The 26,910-nt window shown below is 44.9% G+C and overlaps 1 protein-coding gene across 1 annotated transcript in view; it reads right to left on the minus strand.

Annotated features, from left to right (window-relative positions):
- Positions 1–26,910, minus strand: part of SPNS3 (SPNS lysolipid transporter 3, sphingosine-1-phosphate (putative)) — a 52,562-nt gene that overhangs the window by 4,806 nt on the left and 20,846 nt on the right. Inside the window, exons 8-11 of the mRNA XM_048824292.2 lie at positions 23,749–23,938; positions 16,885–16,950; positions 2,347–2,445; positions 473–644 (exon numbers count right to left, since the gene is read on the minus strand). Of these exons, the coding sequence (XP_048680249.2) occupies positions 473–644; positions 2,347–2,445; positions 16,885–16,950; positions 23,749–23,938 (527 nt within the window). The remainder of the gene's footprint in view (positions 1–472; positions 645–2,346; positions 2,446–16,884; positions 16,951–23,748; positions 23,939–26,910) is intronic.

Here is a 26,910-nt window from a genome sequence, read left to right on the forward strand (position 1 = left end):
ATTATACATAATTTTTCACTTCCGAACCTAGATCCTTGTATGGAATGAGAGAGAATTTATAGGAATTGTTGCATAAGACCAGAAATGGTCCTTCTGATCTGGCATTTTGCCTGAGAAAGGCTGATATCATGATCTGGAGAAAGACCTAAAACTCCCACAGTGTGTTGAATTCTGCAATACTTACAATAATGCTATCTTATTACGTCATCTTATTGTAGTATTGCCAAGTTACTTGAGGAATTGCCAGGAATGGCAATTTGCTGATTTTCAGGGCACATTGCAAAGTCTATTGTCCCAAGGCATGAGGAATTTGTTTAGTCTGCTACTGTGGTTGATTGGTTTTGCTGCGGGTTTGAGCTGAACAGACTGTCCTTTGTTATGTCACATACTTAGAGTGTATTTTAGTTTGGGGTACAAACAGCTATGGCAGTTGGATAGGCTGATAGAGGAAATTACAACTGGACATAGAAACCTCTGCAAAGTTGCTGGGCTTCCTCACGATCTTTCTCAACATGAAGGGCTGTCAGGAGGAAAAAGCCTCCCCCAAGGACACCAATGAAGGCACTCAGGATGAAGCTGTATTGCAGGCTCCGGAAGGCCCCCAGGTGTGAGTCATTCTGCCTGGTCTGGAGAGCATCAGAGATCTAGGGGGGGAACACAGTGTCATTTACTTTGGACTCAATGGCTTATTTTCTCCCTGTTTTAAACATGTTGCTCGCAATGCCGTCTCTGACAAGAACAAGACTGAGAGGGCAGGAAAAGAAAACTCACTGCCTGCATGCGCTAGATCTGGTAACACACATAAACTGGCCTTCACTGCATCTCAGTATTCACTCGGCTTAGAAGTCTCATGCAATCGGGTTGTTGCATATGTCCAGAGCTTCCAGTTTCACATGAGCTGGAAATAGTTGCAACCATGGCAGGGCAGAGTGCTCGTGCACTAGCCATTAACTCATTTGACTGGGTTTCCCGCTTTGTCTCCATAAAACAAGCTTGAGCCACATTTCAAGTTTGTACAAAGGTTTGAATCATTTCTTGCATTATCAGAACGTCTTCACCCATCCCTCATCAAAGCTTTTACTTTTGACAGATGGGTGGGTGTCAAAGCTGGCACTGTTGGCAGAAGTAGGCGGAAGCAGCAGTAAGAGACAAGAAGAGAAGGGAAGAGCTATGAAGGGGCTTCAGGGTGAGGAAAGGGAGTCTGATTCTGAACAAGGAAGCGTTCAAGATGAGGTGGGGTGACAGGGTAAGGAAAGGAAAGGAAAGGAAAGGAAAAGGCACACACACCTGATTGGAATCGACGTGAACAAGCATTCGAAGAACTCAAGGCTCATACCCAGGTGCTTCTCAGAGAACGTGCCGCTGCTGTCCTGGCACTCATGTGCAATGCAGCTTTCCCGAGCTATCCAGTAAGAGCTTATTGCTACTGTGTAAAGGTTACTGCACATCAGAGTGATTTTCAAAGTAGAGCCATACAATCAAAACCAGCATTCATCAGACCACTCACATATACTTTTCTTCAGTGAGCATATTTCTCCCAAATTTCAATTGGCTATCCCATTTTGGCACTGGAGCCACTGAACCTTTCAGTTATTTTTGGAAGTGACAAAGTTCATTCCCACTCCTTGAACTCTCTTCTTTTCCTCAGTCTTTCCACCTCTTGTCTTTCTGTGTGAATATTTTGAAAGTTTGAGTCCAGAAAGGTAAAGTTTTGGAAAGTTAGGAGCATTTGAGACCAGGGGCTTGGCATGCCAATCATTGGAATGCCAATGCAATCTCAACTACAGCAATCCCCCTGCTATTACAAGAGTTGCATATTTTGAGTTTTCCAGAAGGTATTTCGCAGAATGAGATCTTGCCTGCAGATTTTATTTAATTGTATTTTTCATTTTGAAGTGCAAAATGGTATTTTATTAGTTCCCATGAACTTGTCCATTAACCTGGCAGAAAAGTTTTGCACTTGGATTTAAACACTCTGAACAAGTGCCATTGCCATAATCAGACTGCTACCAAATCCTTATGAATTAGTATAGTTGATATCAAAGTGAAGTCCTAAGCCTGCAGACACTTTTGTACTCAATGGGATTAATAGTACGTATAGAGTTAAGCTTGTACTTAAGGGTTTGCAGGGCCAGGAGGACAATAGTGATATAAAAGTGCTTAGTACAGTAGTGCTGGTTTAAGTTGCATCTGGATTCCAATTCCACACTGCAAGAAAGAGTATTCAAAGCATTTCCAATCTGGGACCAGGAATCAGAGTCTATTCTTCAGAAATTTCCAAATGTTTTATATTTAAAAAGGTTTGGATAAGATTCAGAGAAGTAGCCACAAAATCCCATTACTTACAATTCCAGTGAGGTATGGGCTGCCTGCATCTCCCAGCAAATGGCTCATGAAAATCTGCAAGGCAACAGCTGTTGACTGGCACTTTGGCATCACCACATACTGAAACCAAACAAGAGGATCATCAATATTTGAAGAATCAATAATTCCACGAATGACCTGCACAGATCTAGGCTACAGGTAACACTGCAAGCTGCAGACTACTTTCTGTGATTGGTTTTGAGAAACTATTCCATGAGAAAAATTCAGAAGAAAGAATGAAGGTGAAATGGGGAGAATGTGACACTCCATTAATAGCCTTCCCCCTCCCTTCCTCCTTCTTCCCCCCATAACTGGAGAGCAGTTAGCTGGCCACTTCACCTTGAATGGTCCATTGTCTAGCATAAGGAGTTAACACATTTCAATATGTTTCACAGATTGTCTCTCTCTCCAAGAGACGTTGGCCAATAAAAGACCTCACCCACACTGACTCTCAATGCAGCATGTACCGATCCATTCTGCCACGTGATTTTTGCTTTTATAGATGATGCTGAATGATAGCCGTTGTGGCTTTATTGACGTACCTGTAACCCTTCTGCCCGCCAGAGTTGGCAGCAACAAGGGCTGGGTTCAATATCTAGGGGATGCATTCCAATAACACAATGCAAACCGGCTCGAGCCTCCACCCAGTGACCTGGGACAAATATATACCATCCCCGCTGGGCGCCTCCAAGAGGCAATACTTCCCCTCTCGCAAGCACATAGTCTGAGTGTAGCAAAAAGCCTTTTAATAACAGAGAGAAACAATGTGGCATTATGTTGGGGAAACACCACCAAGAGGATTCATAACACAACCCATGAGCAAAAAAAACCCTCCCCAAGCAAATTGGGGCATGCCCCTTTCCCTTTGGTTCTTGAGTCCAGCAACCCCAAATCACCCAAAGTCCCAAAAGTCCAATGACCCAAAAGTCTCTGTCCCTGGTCAGGGCAGCCCCAGAGTTCGAAAGTTTATCTGCGGAGCTTTACCTCCCAACCTGGGTGGAGATGGGATGGGGGTAAGAGGCACCTTACATGATCTGAAGCTGACCACCCCACAGCTCCATAGGCCTTCGCTTCGCTCTGCTCCGCCAGCCGCCCCACAAACTGCTCCGCGTCCTACCAGCAGCTCCCACCGTCCTACGAACTGCTCCACCAGCCTGTCCACAAGGCACTCCAGCCGTCCCGCAAACTGCTCCACAATATATCTTCAGGCTCCCCCACTACTTAAGACTCAGTGATTTCAGCTCTTAGTCAGTTCAGCTCTTTGGTGAATTCAGCTTGTAGTAGGGGAGCCTCAGTGCTGGTGCCCCATTAGCCCAAAGTGAGCTCAGCAGCCTGTAACTAGGCTCCTAATGAAATCAAAATTAGCTCTGATATTCCACAGTGGAGAGAGGAGGAAGTGCAATTAGCATGTAAGGCCCTCACCAAGGGGCCCATGCCACCAAGTATTAATACTTGTCCCCAGCCTCTCTCAATTCACAGAGTTTTGGAACCCATGACTCTTGCCTAGCGAGTGCTACTTAGTTGATGGTGAGTCCCTCCATCATAACAAAAGGCCAAGTACAGTTCCAAGCACAGTTCCCATAATCAGGGTAATAACAATTTATTCTTCCTGCCCCAATAACAGAGACACTGGGGATCCCACAGCAGCCAAAGTGACCATTTGGGCAGCTATGGCCTCATTCTAGGCAGAGTGGGTGTGCCTGTGCAAATGAGATCGGCCCCTGAAGTTCTTTTCCACAACTTGCCACAACTCACCACCAGATGTCAGGGTGGAGCTCATCCTGACACTGCTTACATACCCATAAGTAGATACTTGCTCTTCAGTTTTCTATGTACTTTCATCCACTCTATGTGGTCAGTTTGCCTGGCGTAGAAGGACTGCCTCTTGGATTGAGGGTACTTGTGATTGCAGACTAAGTCTGGAATCTCTGCCAAGACTAACAAGGATGCCAGCCAAGATGAAACATTATGCATTCCAAGTCACTAGGGATGAAGCTGAAACTTTTCATACAGTGCATCAAAAAGGTGTTAGATGCTGGCAATTCTACCTGTCGGTCCACCATCGTAGTGAGGTAAGTATCACCTGGGGAATGGCAACAATCTTCTTCAGGGCGGTCTCTGGACTGGGAATAGACAGTCCCTAGCCATTGTTGTAGGGGCCACATTCGGAGCCTGGCATGGCAGACCACGTAAGTGCATGCTGCCATGTGACCCAGGAGGCGCAGACAGGTGCTGTAGTCAGAGGGTATGCAGAGACTTCTGCGATGAGGTTTGTCAACATGTGGGACCTTTCAAGAAGCAGGAACACCCTGGCGCAGGTCGAGTCGAGGACAGCTCCAATGATCTCTGTCCTCTGCACCGGCACTAATGTTGACTTTTTGTCGTTTACCAGTAGGCCCAGAGAGCAGCACATGGCCTGAAGTACTGCAACATCCCTTTGGACTTGAGACCTGGAGCTGCCCTTGACGAGCCAGTTGTTGAGGTACGGGTAGATCTGAATACCCCGGCGCCTGAGGTAAGCTGCTACCACTTACATGCACTTGGTAAACACTCTCAGTGCTGTTGTCAAGCCGAACGGGAGGACCGCAAACTGGTAGTGGTGGGGCCCCACCATAAACTGGAGGAAGCATCTGTGCCCTTGAAAGATCACTATGTGGAAGTATGCGTTCTTCAAGTTGAGGCAGCATACCAGTCTCCCAGATCCAGGGAGGGGAGAATAGAAGCCAGGGAAACCATGCAGAACTTTAACTTCTTTAGGTACTTGTTGAGGTCTCACAGATCCAGGAGGGGCTGTAGACCACCCTTGGCCTTTGGGATTAAAAAGTACCGGGAATAGAACCCCTTGTTTGTTTCTGTACTCGAGAGGAACTTCTTCCACTGCACCCAGCTGTAGTAACCCCTCTACTTCCTGCACGAGGAAGCTCTCGTGAGATGGCTTCTTCGGATCCCTGAAGAGGGATGGGGAAGGCGTGTGGGAAGGGGGATTAGAATGGAATTGAAGGGTATAACCCTGTTTCACTGTGCTGAGGACTCATTTGTCTGAGCTTATAGCCGTCCAGGCAGGGAAAAGAGGGAAAGGCGGTTGGAGAACACACGGAGGGATGGATCCAAGGAATAGTCTGGTAGGTCGCCCTCGGGTGCACGCTCAAAATGACCGTTTGGGTCCCTGCTTATTACGGGTCGAGCCTGATTGGGTGGAGGAAGCTGGCTCGGGCCGCACTTGTAGCCCTTGGCTCGTTTATGGGGCAGGTCCTGCTGAGGCTGGCTCCCCTGACCCTGCAGCTGCTGTGGTTTGAACTGCTTACGCACCAGTCTTGGGACGTAGAGACCCAAGATTTTCAAGGTGGTGCAGGAGTCTTTGAGGCCATGCAATTTGCTGTCTGTTTGCTCTGCAAATAGGGCCCGGATGTCAAAGGACAGGTCCTGCATTGACTGATGAGCCTTGGTGGACAACCCAGAGAGGAGCAGCCAAGAGGGTCGCCTCATGGAGATAGCAGAAGCCATGGTGCAGGAAGCAGCATGAGCAGCATCTGACGCCACTTGGAGGGCCACCCTTGCCGCGGTCGTGTCCTCATCGAGGATCGCTCAGAACTCCTTCTTGGAAGCTTCGGGGAGCGACCCTTCGAATTTGGCTATGGCTTGCCACATATTAAAGTCATATCGGCCAAGGAGGGCTTGGTGGTTGGCCCTCTCAGCTGAAGTCTGGAAGATAAGTAAACCTAACGTCTGAAAAGATCCAGCCTCCTCGAGTCTTTATTTTTGGGAGTGACTCAGGGTATTAGTGATTTTGGAAATCCCTTCATGAAGGGGTAGAGCCACCTGGCAGGAGGCGAGGAGCAGAGGACATCAAACGGAGTCCGAGGGCTCTTCCAATGCCTCTGCCTGAAGCCCCAGGTTAGAAGCGACCCTCTTCAAAAGCTCCTGGTGCGCCTTGGCGTCATTCTGAGGAACTGGGTGAGGGGCCCTGTGATAGCCTCGTGTGGCGACAATGAGGACGATGCTAGTGCTGCAGGAACCTCCACATCCATTGGTGGTCCAACAGCTTGCTCCCCTGGGTCCCCCTGGACCTGCAGGGTCTTACTCCCCGAAGTCTCCAGCACCAGAGGGGGACGGGATAACGAGGCCACAGACCTCTCCGAGGCTCGCGACACTGATCAGGCAGCCTAGGAAGGCTGCGTGAACCCCCAAAGGCTCCACGGGTACCATGGCGCCAGCCATTGCACTTGTAGCCATGGGACAGGTTTCGGTACTGATAATGTAGTTAGCACCGTCAGAACCGGGACTTGTCCTGAGCCAGAGCTACCAGCGGAGCGGTTGGTCCTGGGCGACCATGATCAGGCTTAACGGTGGCTCTTGTCTGACCAGTGCCGTTTGCTGCGTCCCGAAGCTGACCTGCCAAGCAAGACTGTCTTGGTCAGCTTTCAGGGACCAACGGTGTTCGGCGGATCTGCATCAGATACCTGGCGATCCATGCCTCACGTACCAGGACGTTGAACGGGACTGGGAGCTGCTACGAGCCGGTTGCTGGGAGGATCGTCCTGAGTAGGGCGACCTTCCTTTTGGAGATGGGCGATGATGGCCCGGCAATTGGCAGTCTCTGGTGCCCGATTGGTCCCGGGATCAGTCCTGGGCCCTTAAAGATGGTTGGGGCCAGGCCCAGAGTTCTTGCTGGGTAGCACGTGCCTCAGAGGGTCTGCGCCAATCTACCGGCGAGGTATGCCTCGAGTGCCACGATCGGTGCCCCTGGTGCGGGGACCGAAGAGGGGTCCAGTGAGCCTACCTCTCCCATCCTGAGGTGTGACAGCTGCGGGCGGGCAAACGCTGGTGGGATGTCCCTCCTGATGGGGAACAGTACTGCTGAGGCATGGACACACGCATAGGTCCCAACGTGGGTTTTCCGCGAGATCAGGGTATAACAGGAGCCGGTGAGGGCAGCACTGGGAGCGTCAGGATCTCCTGAGCTGCTTAAAGGGCTTTGGTCATCGATGGCACCTGAAGCTGGCTGAGGCCTGCACCACTATCTGGAGTCGCAGGCAAGGCCTGGGATGGGCTGCACCACTCGACTTGAGCTGGGGCCCGACTTCCCGAGGGGGATGTTGAGCTGCCCAACACAGGTCTTGGCTCACCCCCAGCCCTCTCCTTTCCCTTGTGGGAGGTAGGAGATCTTCCCCTCACTGTCTTTTTTGGCTTCTTGACTGGAGCTGTGGAGGGAGACCGGTGCCGGCTCGTGGACGGCGCTGGGGGAACACTGTGCGTGGAGGCCATGGTGCTGGGTGCAGAGTTGGACTGCTGCTCCGGTGCTGGAGTGCCGACTCCATCAGGAGCACTCTTAGATGGATATCACGCTCCTTCTTTGTCCTAGGTTTGAAGGACTTGCAGATACAGCACTTGTCACTTATATGCCCTTCGCCTAAGCACCTTAGGCAGCTGGTATGTGGATCGCTGATGGGCGTAGGCCGTTTGCAGTGATCACAGGGCTCAAAGCATGGGGACCGGGGCATGCCCTGATTCCCGGCTGGGTCCCGTTCAGGACTAATGGAGAATTTGAGAACTACTACTAAGGGTAACTAAGAAAACTACTAACTATGTATAACTATTTTACAGGATTTCAAAGTTTTCAAGAACAGAGAAGGAATCAATGCTAGCCGAAGCACCATCACTGGCGGCAAGAAGGAACTGAGGGTGGGGGGAGCCGGTGGCACCCCTTACGCCGCGCCAGGCGGGCACCACAGACAGTCCCCTATGGATACTGCTGAGGAAGAAACTTCCGGCACCAGTGGACGTGGCAAGCACACACACCTAATATGGAATGGACATGAGCAAGCACTCGAAGAAGAATGTATGTACCTGTGCGTCCAAGACACTGAAAAGCACCGAGATAATTCCAGTGATTTTTAAAAATGGAATATGGTCATTTTGGATAATGGAGGAGATAAACTATGCATAAAAAGTACAATGGGATCCTACATAGTTTGTTCCTCTTTTCTGTTCTGACAATATGTTTACACTATTAGTGATATTAGGGTAAATCCACGAGGTCCCAACTGAGATTAGGGTTCCATAGTAGTAGTTCTGGGCAGCCCGTATAAGCCAACACCGGGAGAATGGAATGTGTGTTAACATGTCTTCAACCTGTTCGACAATATTTTAGCCTTACTGCGGACAAGGATAAGTTGTATTTTAGAAACATGTCAACTGTTCATGGTTAACCCCAAGGGTAAAATTGTATTTCACAATGTGTTGAAGATCCGTTAACACACTATGTATTCTCCTGATGTAGAAATACCCTGAGTATGACAATCCCTGCCACAAAGAGATTACAATTTAAGTAGGCAATTTAAGTACGCAAAAGAAGGAATAGGTGAGAGTATTATCCCCTTTTACATGTGTTCCTAACCAGGGAGGACAAGACATTGGTATCTGGCCCACTGGAAGTATTATTGCTGCATGAAACTCTGATCCCAGCAAGTTTGAAAGAAGATCCCTGAGGAGGAAGAGGAGAAGCACCAAACCCTACCTTCACCTAAAGCTCTAATCCCAGGTGATACCCTAGCATCAGTCATATCAAAGCCAAACTTTCACAATAAACCCCAGGCCTACAGAATCTTGTTTGGTCTCAGGTTTAATCTCGAACCCAGAAGGTGCCGAGGGACACTCACGTGGAGTTCTGTGGGGTTTTAGGCTGCCTGCTCGACTCTGAGATTAATTCCCTGCTGGAGGGGTTGTACCTCCTCCACAAGTCTGTGGAGTTGACTCCTGGGAACCCCAGACTTCGGCAAGTGCCCCCTGATGGGACTATAACACACTGGCTAATTGTGATGATATTTCTCTCTCTAGTGACTAGTCTGGCTACTGCTACCAGCTCAGTTACTCATTTAAAAAAAGAAGGAAAAAAATAGTTTTGTTCTGAGTTCAATGAAGCCCAGAAACAGGCTGCAGCCACAGGAGCCTGAACTGAACCCACTAAAAAGGTGGGCACAGAGGCCCTGAACAATTGAAACCTAATTTGAGCAACGCTAACATCAGCCCCAAAATGTAGGAATTCTGACACTAGAGCATCAGCAGGGCTTTTCACTGAAGAATAAAGACCTTCAGGAAAGGTCTTCAAAGCTGTTTGAACGAGGATCGACAATGTAACTGCATTACAAGTCAATCCTAGAGCTCCAAGGTTCAGATAGACAGCTCGGGCGTTGCGGCCCTCTCCTTGAAATTTGAGGTTAGCCCAGGGGTTCTCAAACTGGGGAGGTGGGACCCATCAGGGGGTCATGAGGTTATTGGGGTCGCGAGCTGTCAGCCTCCACCCCAAACCCCGCTTCGCCTCCAGCATTTATAATGGTGTTAAATATATAAACAAGTTTTTTATTTATAAAGGGGGTCACACTCAGAGGCTTGCTATGTGAAAGGGGTCACCAGTAGAAAAGTTTGAGAACCACTGGGTTAGCCTATTGCTAGAAGAATCTGAAGACTCAAAATTGAATGAGCTGCTTATCCTGTTCCCAACTCACTATATTCACTTAGTTTCAGACATGTGAAATTCATTGTTAGTTTCTATTGGCTGCCTAACTCTCTAAATGCTGCTTAATTGGCACCCTCTTCCCTCCCAAAGCAGAGCTACTGGGATGAAGCACTCTTATGCAGAGAGGCAGGCAAAATTCTGTTCCGGGACAGCATTGGGAACCTTTGCATCATTACCCTCTAATAGATGTTTAAGGGACTCAGATGTTTATCCCTTTCCTCTTACATGAGGTTACTGAAAATCCACCCCTGGATTAAGGCAACCCTTGGATTTTACAGTCAGATGAGGCAACATCAAAGCTCCAGATCCAAACATACATGAAGTTTGGGAATTGCTCTGGACTTTACAGTTGAGGCTCCTCTCCATCCGGTAAGTGAATGGAGAAAAGCTATGTACCATTATATTCCTTTCTCTGTGCTCAGTGGAAGGACAGTTTCTTCTGTTAAAGGTTCATATGCTTAAAATCTTAGATGAGACAGAACCAGACAAGGACACAGTGCTGCATTGTTAATTATTAACATTCTTCTCATAAATATAGAAACTGTCCCTCACCTTAGGGCATCTCATCAAGTATTTAATGTGATGGCTGGTGTTCTTCTTTCTAAACCTAAGATGCCTACATTAGCTACTATGAGAAAGGAAGTATTTGTTTCTTGTCTGTGTAAAAGGGAACTAACAAGCAAGGTAAAGAAATCTTAGAAAAAGATCCGCTTTCATGTTTAACGTGCACGTGAAGTTCATGAACATGCTTTGTGTCTGTCTATATGTCACCTTCCATGTAAAGAGATCCCAGAGCCCTTGACAGAGGGATCACTCCACCCATCACTGAAATGCAGCTACACTGCACCAACAACACTCCACCATCACATATAACTGCTTCAGTTGAAACTGAAGGTGGAAATTAGGAAGGCTAATTTAAGTAAGTAATTACTCAAGCTAGTTTTGGCCGGACCCCAGGGTTAACACCCATACTCTTTCAAAAAAGGACCATACACTCTTTAATTACCAGAAGAGGTTATGTTCTATGCATAGATGTTTTATGCAGTTATACCAGTATAGCTTATTCCTGTATTGGAAAGATAAATTAGCTTAACGGGTATAATTGTGTCCACACTGTAGTTTGTATCAGTGTAACTATTTTGGTTCAAAATAAAATTCACCTCCCTAACTGACACAGCCATGCCAGTACAAAAAAATGGGCGAATAGAGCAGGCCTCAATTTTACATCTTTAAGAAATCATTTGCAATAGCCCCAAAGCCTCCCTCCACACCCTGTTGAGGCACTGGGTTCAGCACAAACAGACCACTGCCTCGTTAGCAAATACCAATCCTTGTTGTACCTGGGCTTTCCATAAAGGTCCCCATTTGGGGTCTAACCAGGCAGGTAACGTTGACTGCTATTGGCATCACTTTAAAATTAAATTCTAGTGTTCTCCAGTGACTTCACATGAAAAGCCCCTTCCCTCATGTGTTATTCAGACACTAGTTTGTATATGCTGCTTTAAGTTGGCATCTTATTTCAAATGTTATGCCTACACAAACTGGAACCAAAATAACTAAGGCCATGTCTTGACAGCCAAAAAAGGTGTGTCTGTTTACAGTGAGACAACTAGTACATCTTAGTTATATTGCCATAAAGTCCCAGTGGAGATAAAACACAGGTCGTTTTTACCGTGAGGTAGGTAGGCATAGTCAGCCACAGTGAATGAGTGAGTGTATGTCTGTCTGTCTAAAATACATATATGCTCTAGTTCAAAGTTCTAGTAGCTGTGTCATACAGGAGGTCAGACTAGATGATCACAATGGTCCCTTCTGACCTTGGAATCTATGAATGTTAACCACTCTGTAGCTAGGTGAGGTTAAACCTGCCCGCATTTTGTCACCTTTAGAATTTTATAGGAGTTAACTAATACATTACCTCTCTTGCTATGAACACATCTCTTTGCTGGCAGTGAAGACTTTTTTTTAAATTCACATCACTAGTTTGGTGTGAGTCTGTGTGTGGATGCTTTTTTGAAAATAAAAATGTCCTATTTAGATATAACTGGGCACTTAACCTAAGTGCGTGTCCACACACAGAGAGTTGCCCCGAAGTAAATAACTAGTGGCATGAATTACAGACAGTTGAGTTATTTCAGTTCCAGCTTGTGTGTAGATAAGCCCTTACTACATCTAAAGAACAGCTTTATGTTGAGTAATGTTATTAGTTTAACCACTGACCTTTATTTAAAATAACTGCAAGAGAAAATTAAGCACAGATCGCTGCCCAAAACAAAGGGATAAGTGGGTCAGCTCAGGAATTTACAAATCTGGATAGATGAACTTCACTTGGTATTGTTTTGGCTAAATGTGTGGTGTGCATGGCAGGAGAGAGACAGATACATTGTGTGGCCCTGTGAGAAGCTAAGAGAGAGGTTTTGGGTCGGGTACTGGCTGAAAGAAGTTTGGACCTGTGAGGCAGAAGACAGTCTCTTATTGTTGTTTGATTGTTCCTATATTTGGGGAAACAGGATTTGTACATTTTTGAAAATCAACCAGATTGCCTCAAACAAAACCTGGCTTCATCATCAATTTCTCCTCCTAGTGCAAACAACCGGCAAAGGCCCCACATTTGACTAGCCACTTTGGACAAAACCGTAAGATGTCTTTTACTCTTTGGGTCCTAGAAACATGGCCATGGCTACAGTAACTAACATGTTCAACACCCCTTGTGTCTGGCAGTTTGGGAAGCTGGATTCCTGCTAGAAGTATTGTGTGTTTTTATGTACCTGGCTATCTGCTATAGAAGAATATATATTATTAAGGATACTGGGCTAGATGGATCCTTGGTCTGACCCAGTATGGCTCTTTAGGGTGAGAAAGTTCATTCTCGATGGCCCAAGAGGTCTTTGGCCTATCTGGAAAGACTACCAAGGTGGCAGTTGGTGCTTGGTGGCTTTAGGGGAAGGATCCTTTTCTCCAGGGACAGAGACCAAAAAGATTGCCAGCACACAACTATAAATCGGCGGATAACATGGTGCCATGCTATAGTGAGTAAGGCACTGGAGTGGAGTCAAGAGACTTGGGTTGTATTGCTGACTCCGTTTCCCATCTCTACAAGCGACTAATGATGCCAACTATACACTGAATGATATAGAGATGAACAGTATTAAGAATTATTGAACAAGCATCCCAGAAATTGAAAACTTTGTAGCCCAGTTCAATACCTTGCACCCATTCAGTTCCACTGATGCTGCAGTCACTCAGCTGAAGAGATTTCCAATATCCAGAATTACAAGGAGTGAATGGAGTGGGTCTGCTAGGAGAAGTAGTCAACAAGAATGAAGAGGTGAGATAAGGTTGATCTTATGGTTTCACTCATATATAACATTAAGTGTTGTACAATTGTGCAGTTCATTCTGTCAGAGTCTGACTGGACATGATGCTTGCTAATGAAATGGGAACTGAGTGGAGCACTCTTCCTCTTACTAGCATATAATGCAATATGGCATTTGTCAGGAACAGAACAAACCAAGCACCCCCACACAACGGCTTCTGAATCATGTGCCATAATATCCTGCTTATCAAAGGACATGTCCTAGACACCCACGCATTCTCACTGATTCCAGTGGCAGCCTGCAAGTCATCTGCTGGGAGATCCAGTCAGGATTCCTTGTCAGATAGACAAGGTGCCCCAAACAAACGTCTTAATTTACAGGGCCTGTCCTGCTCGCCCTGATGATTTTACAGGGACAGCCTCTTGCTAATTGGCTACATGGAGGAGTGGCCAACTAGCCAAGCAGATGAAACTGACAGACTGGCCATGCACATACATTGCAACCAGAGAATGGCAACCAGGAAGATGTGCTTGTGCTGGATGTACTCCAGCTAGTTCACTAACGATACAAGTGTGGACGCTGCAATATGTGCTTCGGTGCTGGCTGCACAAGTCTGAGTACGTTCCCAGGGGAGCTGCCATTCACACTCCCAGCCGTGGCACACACAGATCTACCCATATACCTCATGAGCCACTTCCAAACCAGACAAGCTGACCCAGTCCCAACCCAAAGCCTCCAGCCAAGGCATCTTCCTCACCCTGAGCTGCCGAAGACCTCCTGTAAACACACTGACACCTCACATGTAAATGTGCTCTTCCCTGGGCTGCCTTCTTCCCTCATCACTGTTGTCTTGGTTCTTCACTTTGGTAACCAGACTCATAAGCATGGAGACTCCATCTACAACCTCTCTTGAAGAGAGCCACAAAGGAGCTTGGCATCTCTCCATTCACACACGTTATTTTGGCTATGGTTGCACATTAGTTCTCTTCGTGTTTAGTGCTGGGGGGAAGCGGCACAGAGGGGCTACATTCAATACAACTTCATTCCATAGCCACAAAAGAGCAGGAGCGTTATCATTCAGCCAGCATCTTCCTTTGTCTGCAGCTCCACAGGTTGCAGGATAAATAAAGCCTGGAGATATTTTCTGGATAGCAACACCACTTGGGGAGAAAAAAAAGCCACTTTCATGGCAAAATAAGAACAGCCATTCCCAAGTCCAGCTGTATTATCAGCAACTGTCTGAACAATACAAATGACAATACATATATATATATAAAAAAAGATTAAATGTTTACTGTGTTGCTCTGCTGATAGCATCAGTACATTGAACCCACATGGCTTTTCAATGCAATGGATACAATTCCTAAGCTATAGAGTCCTTGAGTGAGCAAAGACACAACAAGTGATCTAAGTGAAGATTGGTGTAACCAGGAAAATGAGAATTACTGAAGTTTACAATTTAGGATTACATCACAAAGCATTCTCAGAAAATAGCTTACCACACTTTGCCCCGATGGGCATTTAGTCACTCTGCACTGGCAAGTGAGAAAATTAAAAGGTTTGGATCTGACTGGTACAGGGTCACCTTCTATCACGACAAAGAGTGTATCAAAGTTGTGACGTGCTTGGTCTTTTGAGTTTTTAAACTAGCTTTCTAGTTTGACCTACTGCATAATAGAATAGGCCGTAGAAGTTTACCCAGTAGAAAGGTGTAATTGTGCACTCATTGTGTACATGAACTCCTCTATAGAGCAGAAATGTTAGCAGACAGTCCCTGCTAAAGAACAGAGTCACAATGACAGCTTCCAGTGCTGGAAAGAAGATGTCAATATTGAGAGGGGAATTCAGCAAGTTGTTATTGAATAGGCAGAGAAAGGAAGGACTGACTGACTGAACGAACCGACAGAAGGGTCACCTGAAGGCAAGCTGTCAAGGTTCCTTTCCCACTCTGAACTCTAGGGTACAGATGTGGGGACCTGCATGAAAGACCCCCTAAGCTTATTCTTACCAACTTAGGTTAAAAACTTCCTCAAGGTACAAACTTTGCCTTGTCCTTGAACCCTATGCTGCCACCACCAAGTGTGTTAAACAAAGAACAGGGAAAGAGCCCACCTGGAGATGTCTTCCCCCAAAATATCCCCCCAAGCCCTACACCCCCTTTCCTGGGGAAGGCTTGATAAAAATCCTCACCAATTTGCATAGGTGAACACAGACCCAAACCCTTGGATCTTAAGAACAATGAAAAAGCAATCAGGTTCTTAAAAGAAGAATTTTAATTAAAGAAAAAGTTAAAGAATCACCTCTGTAAAATCAGGATGGTAAATACCTTACAGGGTAATCAGATTCAAAACATAGAGAATCCCTCTAGGCAAAACCTTAAGTTACAAAAAGACACAAAAACCAGGAATATACATTCCATTCAGCACAGCTATTTTACCAGCCATTAAACAAAAGAAAATCTAACGCATTTCTAGCTAGACTGCTTACTAACTTTTTACAGGAGTTCTGAAGAGCATTCCTGATCTGTTCTCAGCAAAAGCAACACACAGACAGACCTTTGTTACGCCCCCCACCTCCAGCTTTGAAAGTATCTTGTTTCTTCATTGGTCATTTTGGTCAGGTGCCAGCGAGGTTATCTTAGCCTCTTAACCCTTTACTAGTGAAAGGGTTTTGCCTCTGGCCAGGAGGGATTTTATAGTTCTGTATACAGAAAGGTGGTTACCCTTCCCTTTATATTTATGACACAAGCGCTGATGGGACAGGTGTCCATCAGGACACTGACTGACAACATTAGTGATAACAAAAGTATATTATTAATCACACTTGATTAGGCAGCAATCATCTTCCCTACAGCTACTGTCCCAAGATCATGCACACTCCAAATCCATGACAAGAATGATGCCCAAGTCCCAACATTGTGCCTAAGCTAGTATCTCCACATGGTAGCAACATGGCAATAAAGCCATTGTTCTGAGGGGCTTTCAGGTTCATGCTCCAAGTGAATTTATTCTCACTGAGCACGCCCCTGCATTTACACCTTCAGTAGAGATCACTAATGACAGCATAATGTCCATCCAAAACACTGATATTCGCTGCTAGAACACTTTTAACCCTTCCAGAGAGTTACGGTCTCAAAATGTTAAATAGCTGGGGTTAAAATTACAAAGCAAGTGACTCCATCTCATTTCACCACTCTGTCAATTATCAGCAAATTCCTCTATTCCCCAAAACAGTGCACACAGCTTTCAGCGTTTAAAGATCAAATTAATAAACAGTGCCACATTTCCAAAGTGTTAGGAAAACAGCGAAGTTCACTACGCTACTGGAGGTTCTAGTAGTGACACCGCAAGCCAAGGAGAGTAACGATGCATATTTCATCAGACTTCCCTAATAAGCAATTTTCTTTAGAAAACAGTGATTTAAAGATGTTGAGTTTTCCCCACTTGGATCTCTTATTCAAAGCCATTTCAGCACAAACATAAAACATTTGAATATGGGCAGTGAAATGGAGTCTATTACTGGTGCAGGCCAACTTTTAGTGTTAATGGGGTACCAATTATGGTATTCTTGGGAGGAGTCAAAAGGCTTAGTAGGAGAAGCAGGTACTTTGAGTACACAGATTTGAGAACAGAATTAAAATTATCAGCACAAACCATACAACAGCAGGAAGAATGAACTTGAACTTACCAGTAGTATGTCAGCCACAATGGCCCAGTTTAAGGCTAAAAAAAATTCTCCAAGTGCAATAAAAATCTGAAAAAACAAAAACAAAATGAACCATAGCAGTTCTGTTTGACAGATTGACTTTCTGTACCATTAAGTGGCTAGGTGAGTTCACTGAAGTGTAATTATACTTTGCTATGGTAATGAGAGGTGCTGTACATGAAAATCTCTTTACAAACCTTAACTAAACATCCTAACACCCCCAGAGATAAATGCAAATAGTTTCATTTTAAAGATGGGGAAATGGAGGCACAGAGAGTAAGTGACTCGCCAAACATCACATCTTGTCAGTAACAGAGTCAGGGACAGGAGTCATGAGTCCTCACTCCCAATCCACACACACATAAAACATAAGGGGCAGGTGTAGGTGTAGCAGATGGGAGCAAGCATTTCAGAACCCAGTTTAAAAAAAAAAAAATCAAACCAATAGCACGGCAGGAACTCCCCACAGTCAGATAAGTTTTAAAATGAGCTCCACGAGGTTCTTTTGGCCAGGTTTCTAAATGAAACCAACAGGATGACTCTGTGCAGGCAAAGTTCAAGTACTGCACTCAGAGGGCTCATCCCAAGAGGAGGGAGGAACTGGCTCCTAGACACAGCCAGCCCAGACTCCTTGGATCACATCCCTCTTATGGTGCCCTGTAGGATTCCCTAATTCACCACAGATGGGCCACACCACACTTCCCACCATGGCTGGGTCCCTAATAAATCTTACATCTGTGGTCTTGGAAACCCTCTCCCTGCTAGTCCCTAGATATAGGTTTAAATCAGGTTGTGTGGACCAAACCGCTTCTGATGGAAACACCACAAGATTAAAAAGTTAACCTGTAATAAACTATCAATCCTGAGCAATTTCAGAAGGCAGTATCCGACTTTAGTGACAGTGGCCACAGTTATGCACTAATTACAGTAAGCTAAATCCATGGTGCTCAACCTTCCCAAACTACTGTACCCCTTTCAGGAGTCTGATTTGTCTTCCGTACCCCAAGTTTCACCTCACTTAAAAACTATTTGCTTACAAAATCAGACATAAAAATACAAGTGTCAGAGCACATTATTACTGAAAAATTGCTTACTTTCTCATTTTTATCATATAATTATAAAATAAATCAACAGGAATATAAACATTGTACTTACATTTCAGCGTAAAGTATATAAAGCAGTATAAACAAGTCATTGTCTGTATGAAATTTTAGTTAGTACTGACTTTGCTAGTGCTTTTTATGTAGCCTGTTGTAAAACTAGGCAACTATCTAGGTGTGTTGATTTTACCCCTTGGAAGACCTCTGTGTACGCCCAGGGACACATGTACCTCTGGTTGAGAACCATTGACACAGGCGCCTAGTCCGTCGGTGCTCCAGCCCTCTAGCTCCTGCCCTTGCCCCAGCGCCTCCCGGCCACTGGCCACTCTGCCAATCAACTTCTCCTCCTCCCTCCCCCTTCCAGCCCCTCCCGCCTGCTGCAATCAGCTGTTTCGAAGCGAGCAGGAGGCGCTGGGGGGGAGGGACGTGGAGGGGTGCACTCGGGGGAGGGGGCAGAACTGGGTGGGAAGAGGCTGGACAGTCCTAACTGATCATGTGCTAAACAAGTCCCTTCCTTCCTCTCTTTTACTGGTGTCATGAAAATTCAACTGGATCATTGTCTGTAATTTGATCCTTCAGAATCACTGCAGATTGAGGGAGCGGATTTCAGTCCTGGAAAGGGACTTTCTGCAAGTGTTTGCATGAAGTTGAGTCCTGCTGTGCAGCTTAAGCTTTATGCAAATCCATCCATCCTGCAGCAGGTTATAAGAGGCAGTGTGGATTCAAGTGACAGAGAGAAGAGACGGAAAGAAAGGGGAGATTTATGGAAACATGGAAAGAAAGTAGCAGATCTTTTGGATCTAGAAGAAGTGTGTGTTTGTGTAGCAATTAGAACCAAAGGACTGAAAGAGTCCTGGACACTACTAACACACTATGGCCTTCAGCAACTCACTTATCCCTCTTTTATAGAAGTAGCAGATTAATACTACACATCTCCCTTATAGGGGACTCATGATGCTTTGCATTTGTAAAATAATTTGAGATTCTGGGATGAAAGGCAGTATAGTAGGACAAGGCATTATAAAATGTACATGCACCAAAAAAAAAAAAAAGAGGACATGTGGAGCACATTTGTCGTACAGAAATAGAATAACTTTAAACCGTAAAATCTAGTGTTAAAATCCAAGTGACAATAGGTCCAGACACTTCTTCCAGCACAAGGACGTGCCAAACAAGGTGCTGAGAAAGAGGGCCAAATTCATCACAGGGAATTCAAAGATGAATTGGGCCCAGAGTATTACAAGTGGTGGGACTGACATGAGCTGGAACGTCAGAGAAACCGGGATAAAGAGTTACAGCATGCTACAGCAAAGGCCCCAGGCCCTACAGCTCCACACAATTCCACTAGAGTAGTTTAGATCATTATTAAATACCTTGTACTAGTCCATATTATCAGATCTATTTAGTTCTGGTAGTATGAGTGATTCCACCTTGGCCTAACAGTGTTCATTTTTAAGGTCTCATGCAGAGGATAGTTTTAGCTCAGAGTGGAAAAATATTACCCCCCCCCCCAGCTTTGGGATGCAACACCTACAGCTGCAGTGTCCCGTCGTAGTTGTTATCTGTTCTTGAACTAGCACCAATTTTATTTTCCCACCTATGATATAAATGCACCTCAGGTTTCCTCACCATCCAGCTGCGCACAAGAGTATTGAGAGATTCTGTGTGTGTTCCTTTTCTCTGGATCAGGGAAAAAGATCCTGGAAGCCGTTTACTCACACAGAGAAGCCACACACAATGCATTATTTATGTGCACCCTGCTATTTCTGCCATTCCCCAATGCAGCCTAAGACCTCTCAAATCACTACTCTAAATTAATATGGGGAGTGGCTCTGTCAGAGCTACAGACAATCTTGTCTGTTTTGTGGCAAGTCAGCTCTCATCTGTTAATAAGTATAACGGTTTGGAATGTCTGTCCAAAACAACAGGGAAGCCCAGCTACGGTACTGTTCAGACCACAGAGTCAGCTGAGGTCCTAGATACAGTACTAGGAGACAGCCATTAGTTACATTGGAATGGTTATAAGATTCCACAGTAACAGGGTTATTATTTTATTAGGATTATTGCTGTGAATGAGGTATTTGTATTCTTATATAGCCCCTGTAAAGTAGACTGAATGCTGAACTATGATATTTAAACATGAAATGAGATTCAAGAATGCCCTGCTATAGGTCAGTCACGTATCTTGTAACATACTATTACACAAATAATCTTCCATGATTGTCTTCAAACTGACTAATAAATACATTGCAACAATGGCTTGTGAAGCTAGATCATATCTGCCTGTCATACATAATAGACTAGATTTATCCCTCCTGCAACAACTGAAGTCAAGGGAGTTGCACCAAGAATGCACATTTGGACCATTATTTAAGTCTTAATGATGGTTCCCTCCTTGCCTCAAATACGTTATGTTTTACATTAGTGGCCCTAAATACTGCATATTTAGTACAGCTGTAGTGTTTGGGCAAGAACCATGTGTACTGTATCAAAGGAGATTTGTATCACTTTCTTTTTCCCCATTTTTAAGCCCCCTTTCTTCCTCCCCTCCCCCAGCCCTCCCCGCCGGATTCCAGCACTATGCCCACTCCAATTGTCTATTTCCTTTCCCTGTTTCCCTTCCCAGTCCCTGACAAATGAGCAATTTAAAGCCTGATGGTAGTTTACATGGCACACTGGCTACAATTTCTATTTGAAGGTACCGTCAGCTTTGAAGAAAAGACTTATATCAGCCCTGGAGGTTTGTGAACAGGAACAGCAACATGGTGAGCATCTGTATCTCTGGGGTTCCCTATAACCATCCTAGAAAAAACTAAATCCCCTGTGATTTTTTTTCCTGAAGAGATTTGGAAAGGTATTTTAAGGGCAGCCAACATGCTGTTACATTGTCAAATGAAAAATAAAATAGATGAAGGAATCAAGTTTGTACGAAATCAGTTCCAGCAAGACCTATCTAGGGAAGAGTCAGAGTAGCAATTAATGGGCTGGTTTAAGGAAAACATGGTGCCTCTTTCCTAAACCAAGTAAAAGAGTCACTTGGGCAAGAAGCAGACATCACATGTAACCAAGAAAGTCTAATTGCAGGCCACAGGTACTAATCCCACTGGATCGCAGCAGTCGGTGGCTAAGAAGAGAGGAACTGCAGGTTGGCTCAAAATTTGGCTTCACTGGGGCAAACTCAGTGCTAAGGTCAATGGAGGTGCACCCATTTAAATCCAGTTTGAATTCAGCCCTCATTGTAATCTGGCTCCTGATAAATAGCTAAAATTCAAACATAAAAATGTATCAAGGCACTAAGGAGACAGTACTCGCTGCTACAGCCAAGTATACTCCTCTCCTATCAGCATAAGGAAATTTACAGCTTTGGATGGTGGAATAGATTCAGACAGGTGATCCAAACCAAACCACATCCTGAGATGGAACAAAATTCAGACATGGTTGTTGCAATTTGGACCACCTGCACAAAAACTAATTTTGAAATTAAGAATTGCTGAACTATGCACACAGAAAGCAGAGAAAAGAGACTGTTCTAATGGCATCTCCAATCCAGCTGTCACAGAGAAAGTCCTGAAATACTTCCATTTCAACTTCCACAAGAGGTTTCTTGTAAGTTTGGACAGACAACACAAGGCTGATGTTCACCCACGAGCTACATACAGCCAAAGCACCGTTCATAATTTATTCAGATATGGACAGAGTAACACAGCAAGCACTCTTAAGAAATTCTGTGAAGTGTGCAGTTTTTGCCTCAGTCGCTTTTGTATACTGTAAGGTATAGACTACTTTGCTGGCCTCCATGTGGCTGAATTAACACTGACAGGAAAGCCAGCTTCTTTGCCTGCTTCCTACACCATAGAACGCTCCAACTCAGTGGGATCTTTGAGTCAGATGCACCAGCTGGCAATCCACCCCAATTCTCACACCATTATGACTTATGCCAGATGGAGTTTGGAAGAAAAAACCAGCATAGTGGGTGCTGGGAAGGGGAACAGTTAGGCAGCTGTAGTTGTAAGAATCAGAAGAAACAGGCGGCAAGACTACACAGACCTCAATAAAATAAATAAATAAATACATAAATAATATTATATTCTTCTATCTATATAGAGAAACTGCAGCATTTAAAGACCCCCCCCCCCCGGCCTGTATCTGCGGGGGGGTGGGAGAGAGAAGGGAGAAATTATGGCTATCCATATCCCACTCTGGGATTTCCTCCCAAATCCTGAGAACAGAGTGCTGGATGCCAACCTCTATTCAAAGGAGGATTCTGCCACTATATTTTGGAGGGGATGATGGTATGTTCCTCCATCCTTTAAAACTAAGAGATTTTTGTGTGAAAAAAGTTTTTCATTCATGAAGATTTTCATCTCATGCTGCTTGGTTGTCATTTGATGTCTCATGCAACAACGAGGGAACAGGAGCTGACAAACTCCTTTGAGCAAATGAATTTTCATCCAACCATCCATAGTCAGAGATAGGGGCTGGGAAGGGGGAGAAGCACTATGATAGGCTGGCAGAATCATCTATGAGGTTGGTTAAAGTTAGTGGAATATGCAGTTATGATTGTGTGCTGCACCTTTAGGTGTAAAAATGTCTGCTCGAGGCAGAAGTGTAAACGGATTTGAGACAGAGGCTCTTACAAAGAGAAAGCACACAGATTCTCAAGACAGTTATATTCTCTGCCATTTACCTATGCATACCTGAATCATTTTTTTTTTTAAAGTCAAGTCCACATTTTGCTCTGTGTGCGTGAAAAATTCATCCGCTTTCCCCCTTAAGTGTCAGTGGGATTTTAGATTGCTGAAGAGGCAAAAGGAAAACCTTTTTGAACAAAAGCTATTTTTAGAAGAGAAAGCACTGTGAAAGCACCCTTTTTTGCAGTGAAGTGTTGATTACTGTAATTAACTTTACATGGATCCTATTATTTATGTTAATTCTGGTAATGGTGAATCTAGAGTCATTGGAGAGGGCTTGGGATTCCTTTCATAGCTGTTAACGGATTATTGCTAAAATAAGGTTTGCATTCAGTTCATCCTCACGCGGAGTTCCTGCAGCTACTGATCTCTCTTGTTATGTTTCTGCATTCCTCTTTACCGAGAAACGCTTCTGGATACATCTCCACAGGTATAAGAAAAGCAGCTAGTGATTTTGGGCACCCAACTTGCTGACTAAATTCTTCTTACCAGGAACTCTGTTTATTGTACAGTGCCAAGCACAATGTAATCTTTAAGTGTTCTGGGAGAGAAGAGAAATAGTATCATACATGGCAGATTCATTTAATTAAACACCAAGTTAGGACTTTGAGTTTGCGCCTAAATATACCTTTGGAAACCTGGGGCAGTCAAACCATGCCCAGCTAAAGCTGCACTGTAGTCTTTTAGCAAGTGGCCATACTAGGTTGAATAAACTTACCACACTTTCAGTACAAAGATGCAGTGCATGGAGGTTATAAGTCCCGGTCTGCAACGTCCCCTTTTCCATAGGTGGTCTGGCTGTTCATATTAAAAGGTGAGCTCCGCACGGTGGGGCGGGTAGTCCCTAGGCTACACCTCAGAAGTAGAGACTGCAACTACAGATCAGGTTAGAGCCCCCTGTGCAGCACTTGGCCTGTGGGCTACATAGTGGCATGAGCCATTGCAAGCTGTTAATTAAATTCCTTCAACTAGACCATTCTGAGGACCACCCTGCAACCCACCCATGCAATCTTACAAAACCATTTGTCAAGGCTACACAGTATATTGACACTTACATAGGTAGCAAGGATGCTCTGCTCAGCCAGCATGATAGACAGATAGAGACATGGGGCGGAGGAGAACATGCCCACAGCACAGATAAGAGGGTCGGCCTTAGTGTTTATCTTCTTATATCTTCTTGCAACTCCTGCCCCGGTGATGACACCAACAATTCCCGTCACGATGGTAATTGCTCCAAATATTCGGCTGGCAGTAAAGGAAAGGAATGGGATGAGTAGGGCAATAAAGGCACATTAAGGGAGAAGAATCAGTCCAGGTGTCTGTCATTAGTTTGTGACCTCAGCTTCTCTTGTATGTTTCAGAGAGAAGTTTCAAGCTTCTTTTCTCACCACCCTTTTTTTTTTTTTTTTTTTTTTTGGTGTTTATTGCACAAAGCAGAGAAGGATTTTAATGGAGAAATCAAATCTGGGCTCCATTTTACCCAAGTCCTCCAGGGCTAAATACATGCTTAGTTGGAAATCAATGTCGTGTCCACCAAAGCAGTGATGTGCCCTGCCACAGAGCAGGTGTTATCACCTGTGCCAGAGGAAGGGAGATTAACAACCCACTGGGTGCTCAGTCAGTAGGAGCTGCCTTAGATAGCCATAGAGTCAGAGGAGTTTCCAGCCATCTTGGCCATACCTATGAACTAAGCTACTTCCTCGCCCCCATTACAGATGGGGTAGCTTTGTACCAGTCTGCTCTCTTGGAAGAGATCCCATCACATGGGATCATACTGGTAGAACCCATCATAACCCTCAAATTAATCTGGCTCACATGGGACACTTCGCCCACTGCTGGATACAGCCCTTCTTTACATGACAGCTCAGGGCAGACTGAACAGTTATCCAGTTGGAACTACACAAAATATTTTCACAATGTAGAATTTCAAATGCCATTCAGTTTTGTTTCATGTGCCTGTGAAAGCTGAAGGGCTCCTCAGAGGAACAGACAGTTTGTCTTCTTGAAAGCAAGACTTATCTTGACTTCCAGTGGGACTTTTGTAAACCCTTTCCTCTATCCCAGATGAGATTCTGATGACAAAAATAAACTTCCCTGTGATAAATAAGATTTTGGTGTCCCTGATTGTTTAATCTATCACAGCCCTCTCGAATGAAGTGGAGACAGAAGTGTAGTGTTCAGAACACAAGAGGCTCTAAATATTTTAGCATTCTGGTAGCATGCTATGTGGCTTTAAGGGTATGTCTACTCTGCAATTAGACACACATGGCTGGCCCATGCCAGCTGACTTGGGCTCATGGAGCTGTTTAATTGTGGTGTAGATGTTCAGGCTCGGCTGGGGCCTGGGCTCTAGGACTCTGAGAGGTCAGAGGGTCCCAGGGCTTGGGCTACAGCCCAAGCCCATCTACACCACAATTAAACAGACCCTTAGCCTAGCCCAAGTCAGCTGGCATGGGCTAGCCATAGGTGTCTAATTGCAGAGTAGACATACCCTTAAAAATGGTGCCCTTCCTTGGCTCTCCCTGGCTCTAGGGCAGGGAGATCTGCACTTATACATAGCAGGCTGTGATGCCAAACAAGGACCCTGTTCTTCTAAACTGCAGCACACTGACTCTTACCATTTCCCCCAGACGGTTAGGAGGAAATTAGTTACTCATTCTACACTAAAAAGGTGAAGCAATAACTGACAGCCAACTCTATCAGGCAGAATTCAAGTGTGCAATAGGCTTACCACTCTTCACTACTCTAGGCAACCATCACAGTTAAACAGTTCTTAGAAATGACATGAATAGAGCATCAATGGTCAGAAGATTTATTTTATACACATTTGCCCGGTACAGGCAAGTTTGAAGATCTAAGGTTACATTAGTGTTTCTGAGGGGCCCTGCAATTGTCTTTAGAGATCCCTTTTTGTCCTAAAGGAGCTATGAGCTGTAGGCTACTACTGAAACACAGCCACTCGTAAGATAGAAAAGAAGCATTTAAGACCGAAGGAGTGGAAGAGACCTTTTGGCTAAGTGCAGAAACCCATTTCTGGAGATAATTTTTTTTTTTAAGACTGTCATGGGATCTTTTAGTGTTTGAAAACCCCAGGTACTTGCCTGGATACCTCAAGCACCAAATTCAGAACCTTCTGGCCTGATTCCTTGAGGTTTCTTGCATCTCACAGCCACCAGGACATGACTGATTTGCTTTACTTCATTCTACTGATTTGCTTTACTTCATTCGAAACCCCCTACAGGGATGAAGAGTATGGCAAATCACTCAATCCTTGAAATATCCTGAAAGGCTAGGAATAGCTTGGTTTGGGACGTCCATGACAGATCATAAGCCTGATGAGTCACACTTGCATGGAGTCTGGCAATCAGTACATAGAGGAGGAGAGGACGGGGAGATATTTTGATGCTTGTGTTGTGGAAGGCAGTAGCTGGCAAGGGTGGGAGAGCAGTATTGAGTACACTCCACTATCCCTAAGTACAGAAAGCCAAGGAGGATTCTCTTCCTCCACTCTGAAGGAGGAAGGGTTCTGAGAATGTCAAAGCCAATGAAATGCCAGATCAGAATTACATCATCAGCTGCTCTGTCCTGCTGCCTTGCTGGGACACAAAGTAACAAATCCCTCCCTTCCTCCCAACACCACACATCATTTTCTGAAGGTACCTGATATTTTATTTGCATTTCACGATCTGTAATGGAGAATTCCTCTCCAGAAGAGCTCTGCCTGCAGATAAAATATTGATTGGTGGAAATTACCTTATTTTTATATAAAAGGTTATGGTACTGTGCCAGATGAATCAAGCCTGATTCACACTGGGAGTCACAGTAACTTTGCCACGTTGGCAGTTGATTCTAATACCAGAATAGTAGGAAAGGAATAGGGATGGCCACACTTTTATAAAGATCTGGACAAACTAGAGAGTCCAGAGGACAGCGACAAAAATTATAAAAGGTTTCGAAAACATGACCTATGAAGGAAGGTTAAAAAAACTGGGCATATCTAGTCCTGAGAAAAGAAGACTGAGGAGGGAACCTGATAACAGTCTTCAAATATGTTAAGGAAAGAGGACAATGATCAGTTGTTCTCCATATCCACTGAAGGTAGGACTAAACTCCCTTAAACTCTGAATCTGAACCTCATGCTTGAACCCTTCTCCAATCAGCAACTTTTCATTACTTAGATGTTTAAATTACTTCTCCCCTCCAACCCACGTATTCTA

The sequence above is a fragment of the Caretta caretta genome, chromosome 17 (genome assembly GCF_965140235.1).
Source record: "Caretta caretta isolate rCarCar2 chromosome 17, rCarCar1.hap1, whole genome shotgun sequence".
Classification (NCBI taxonomy): domain Eukaryota; kingdom Metazoa; phylum Chordata; order Testudines; family Cheloniidae; genus Caretta; species Caretta caretta.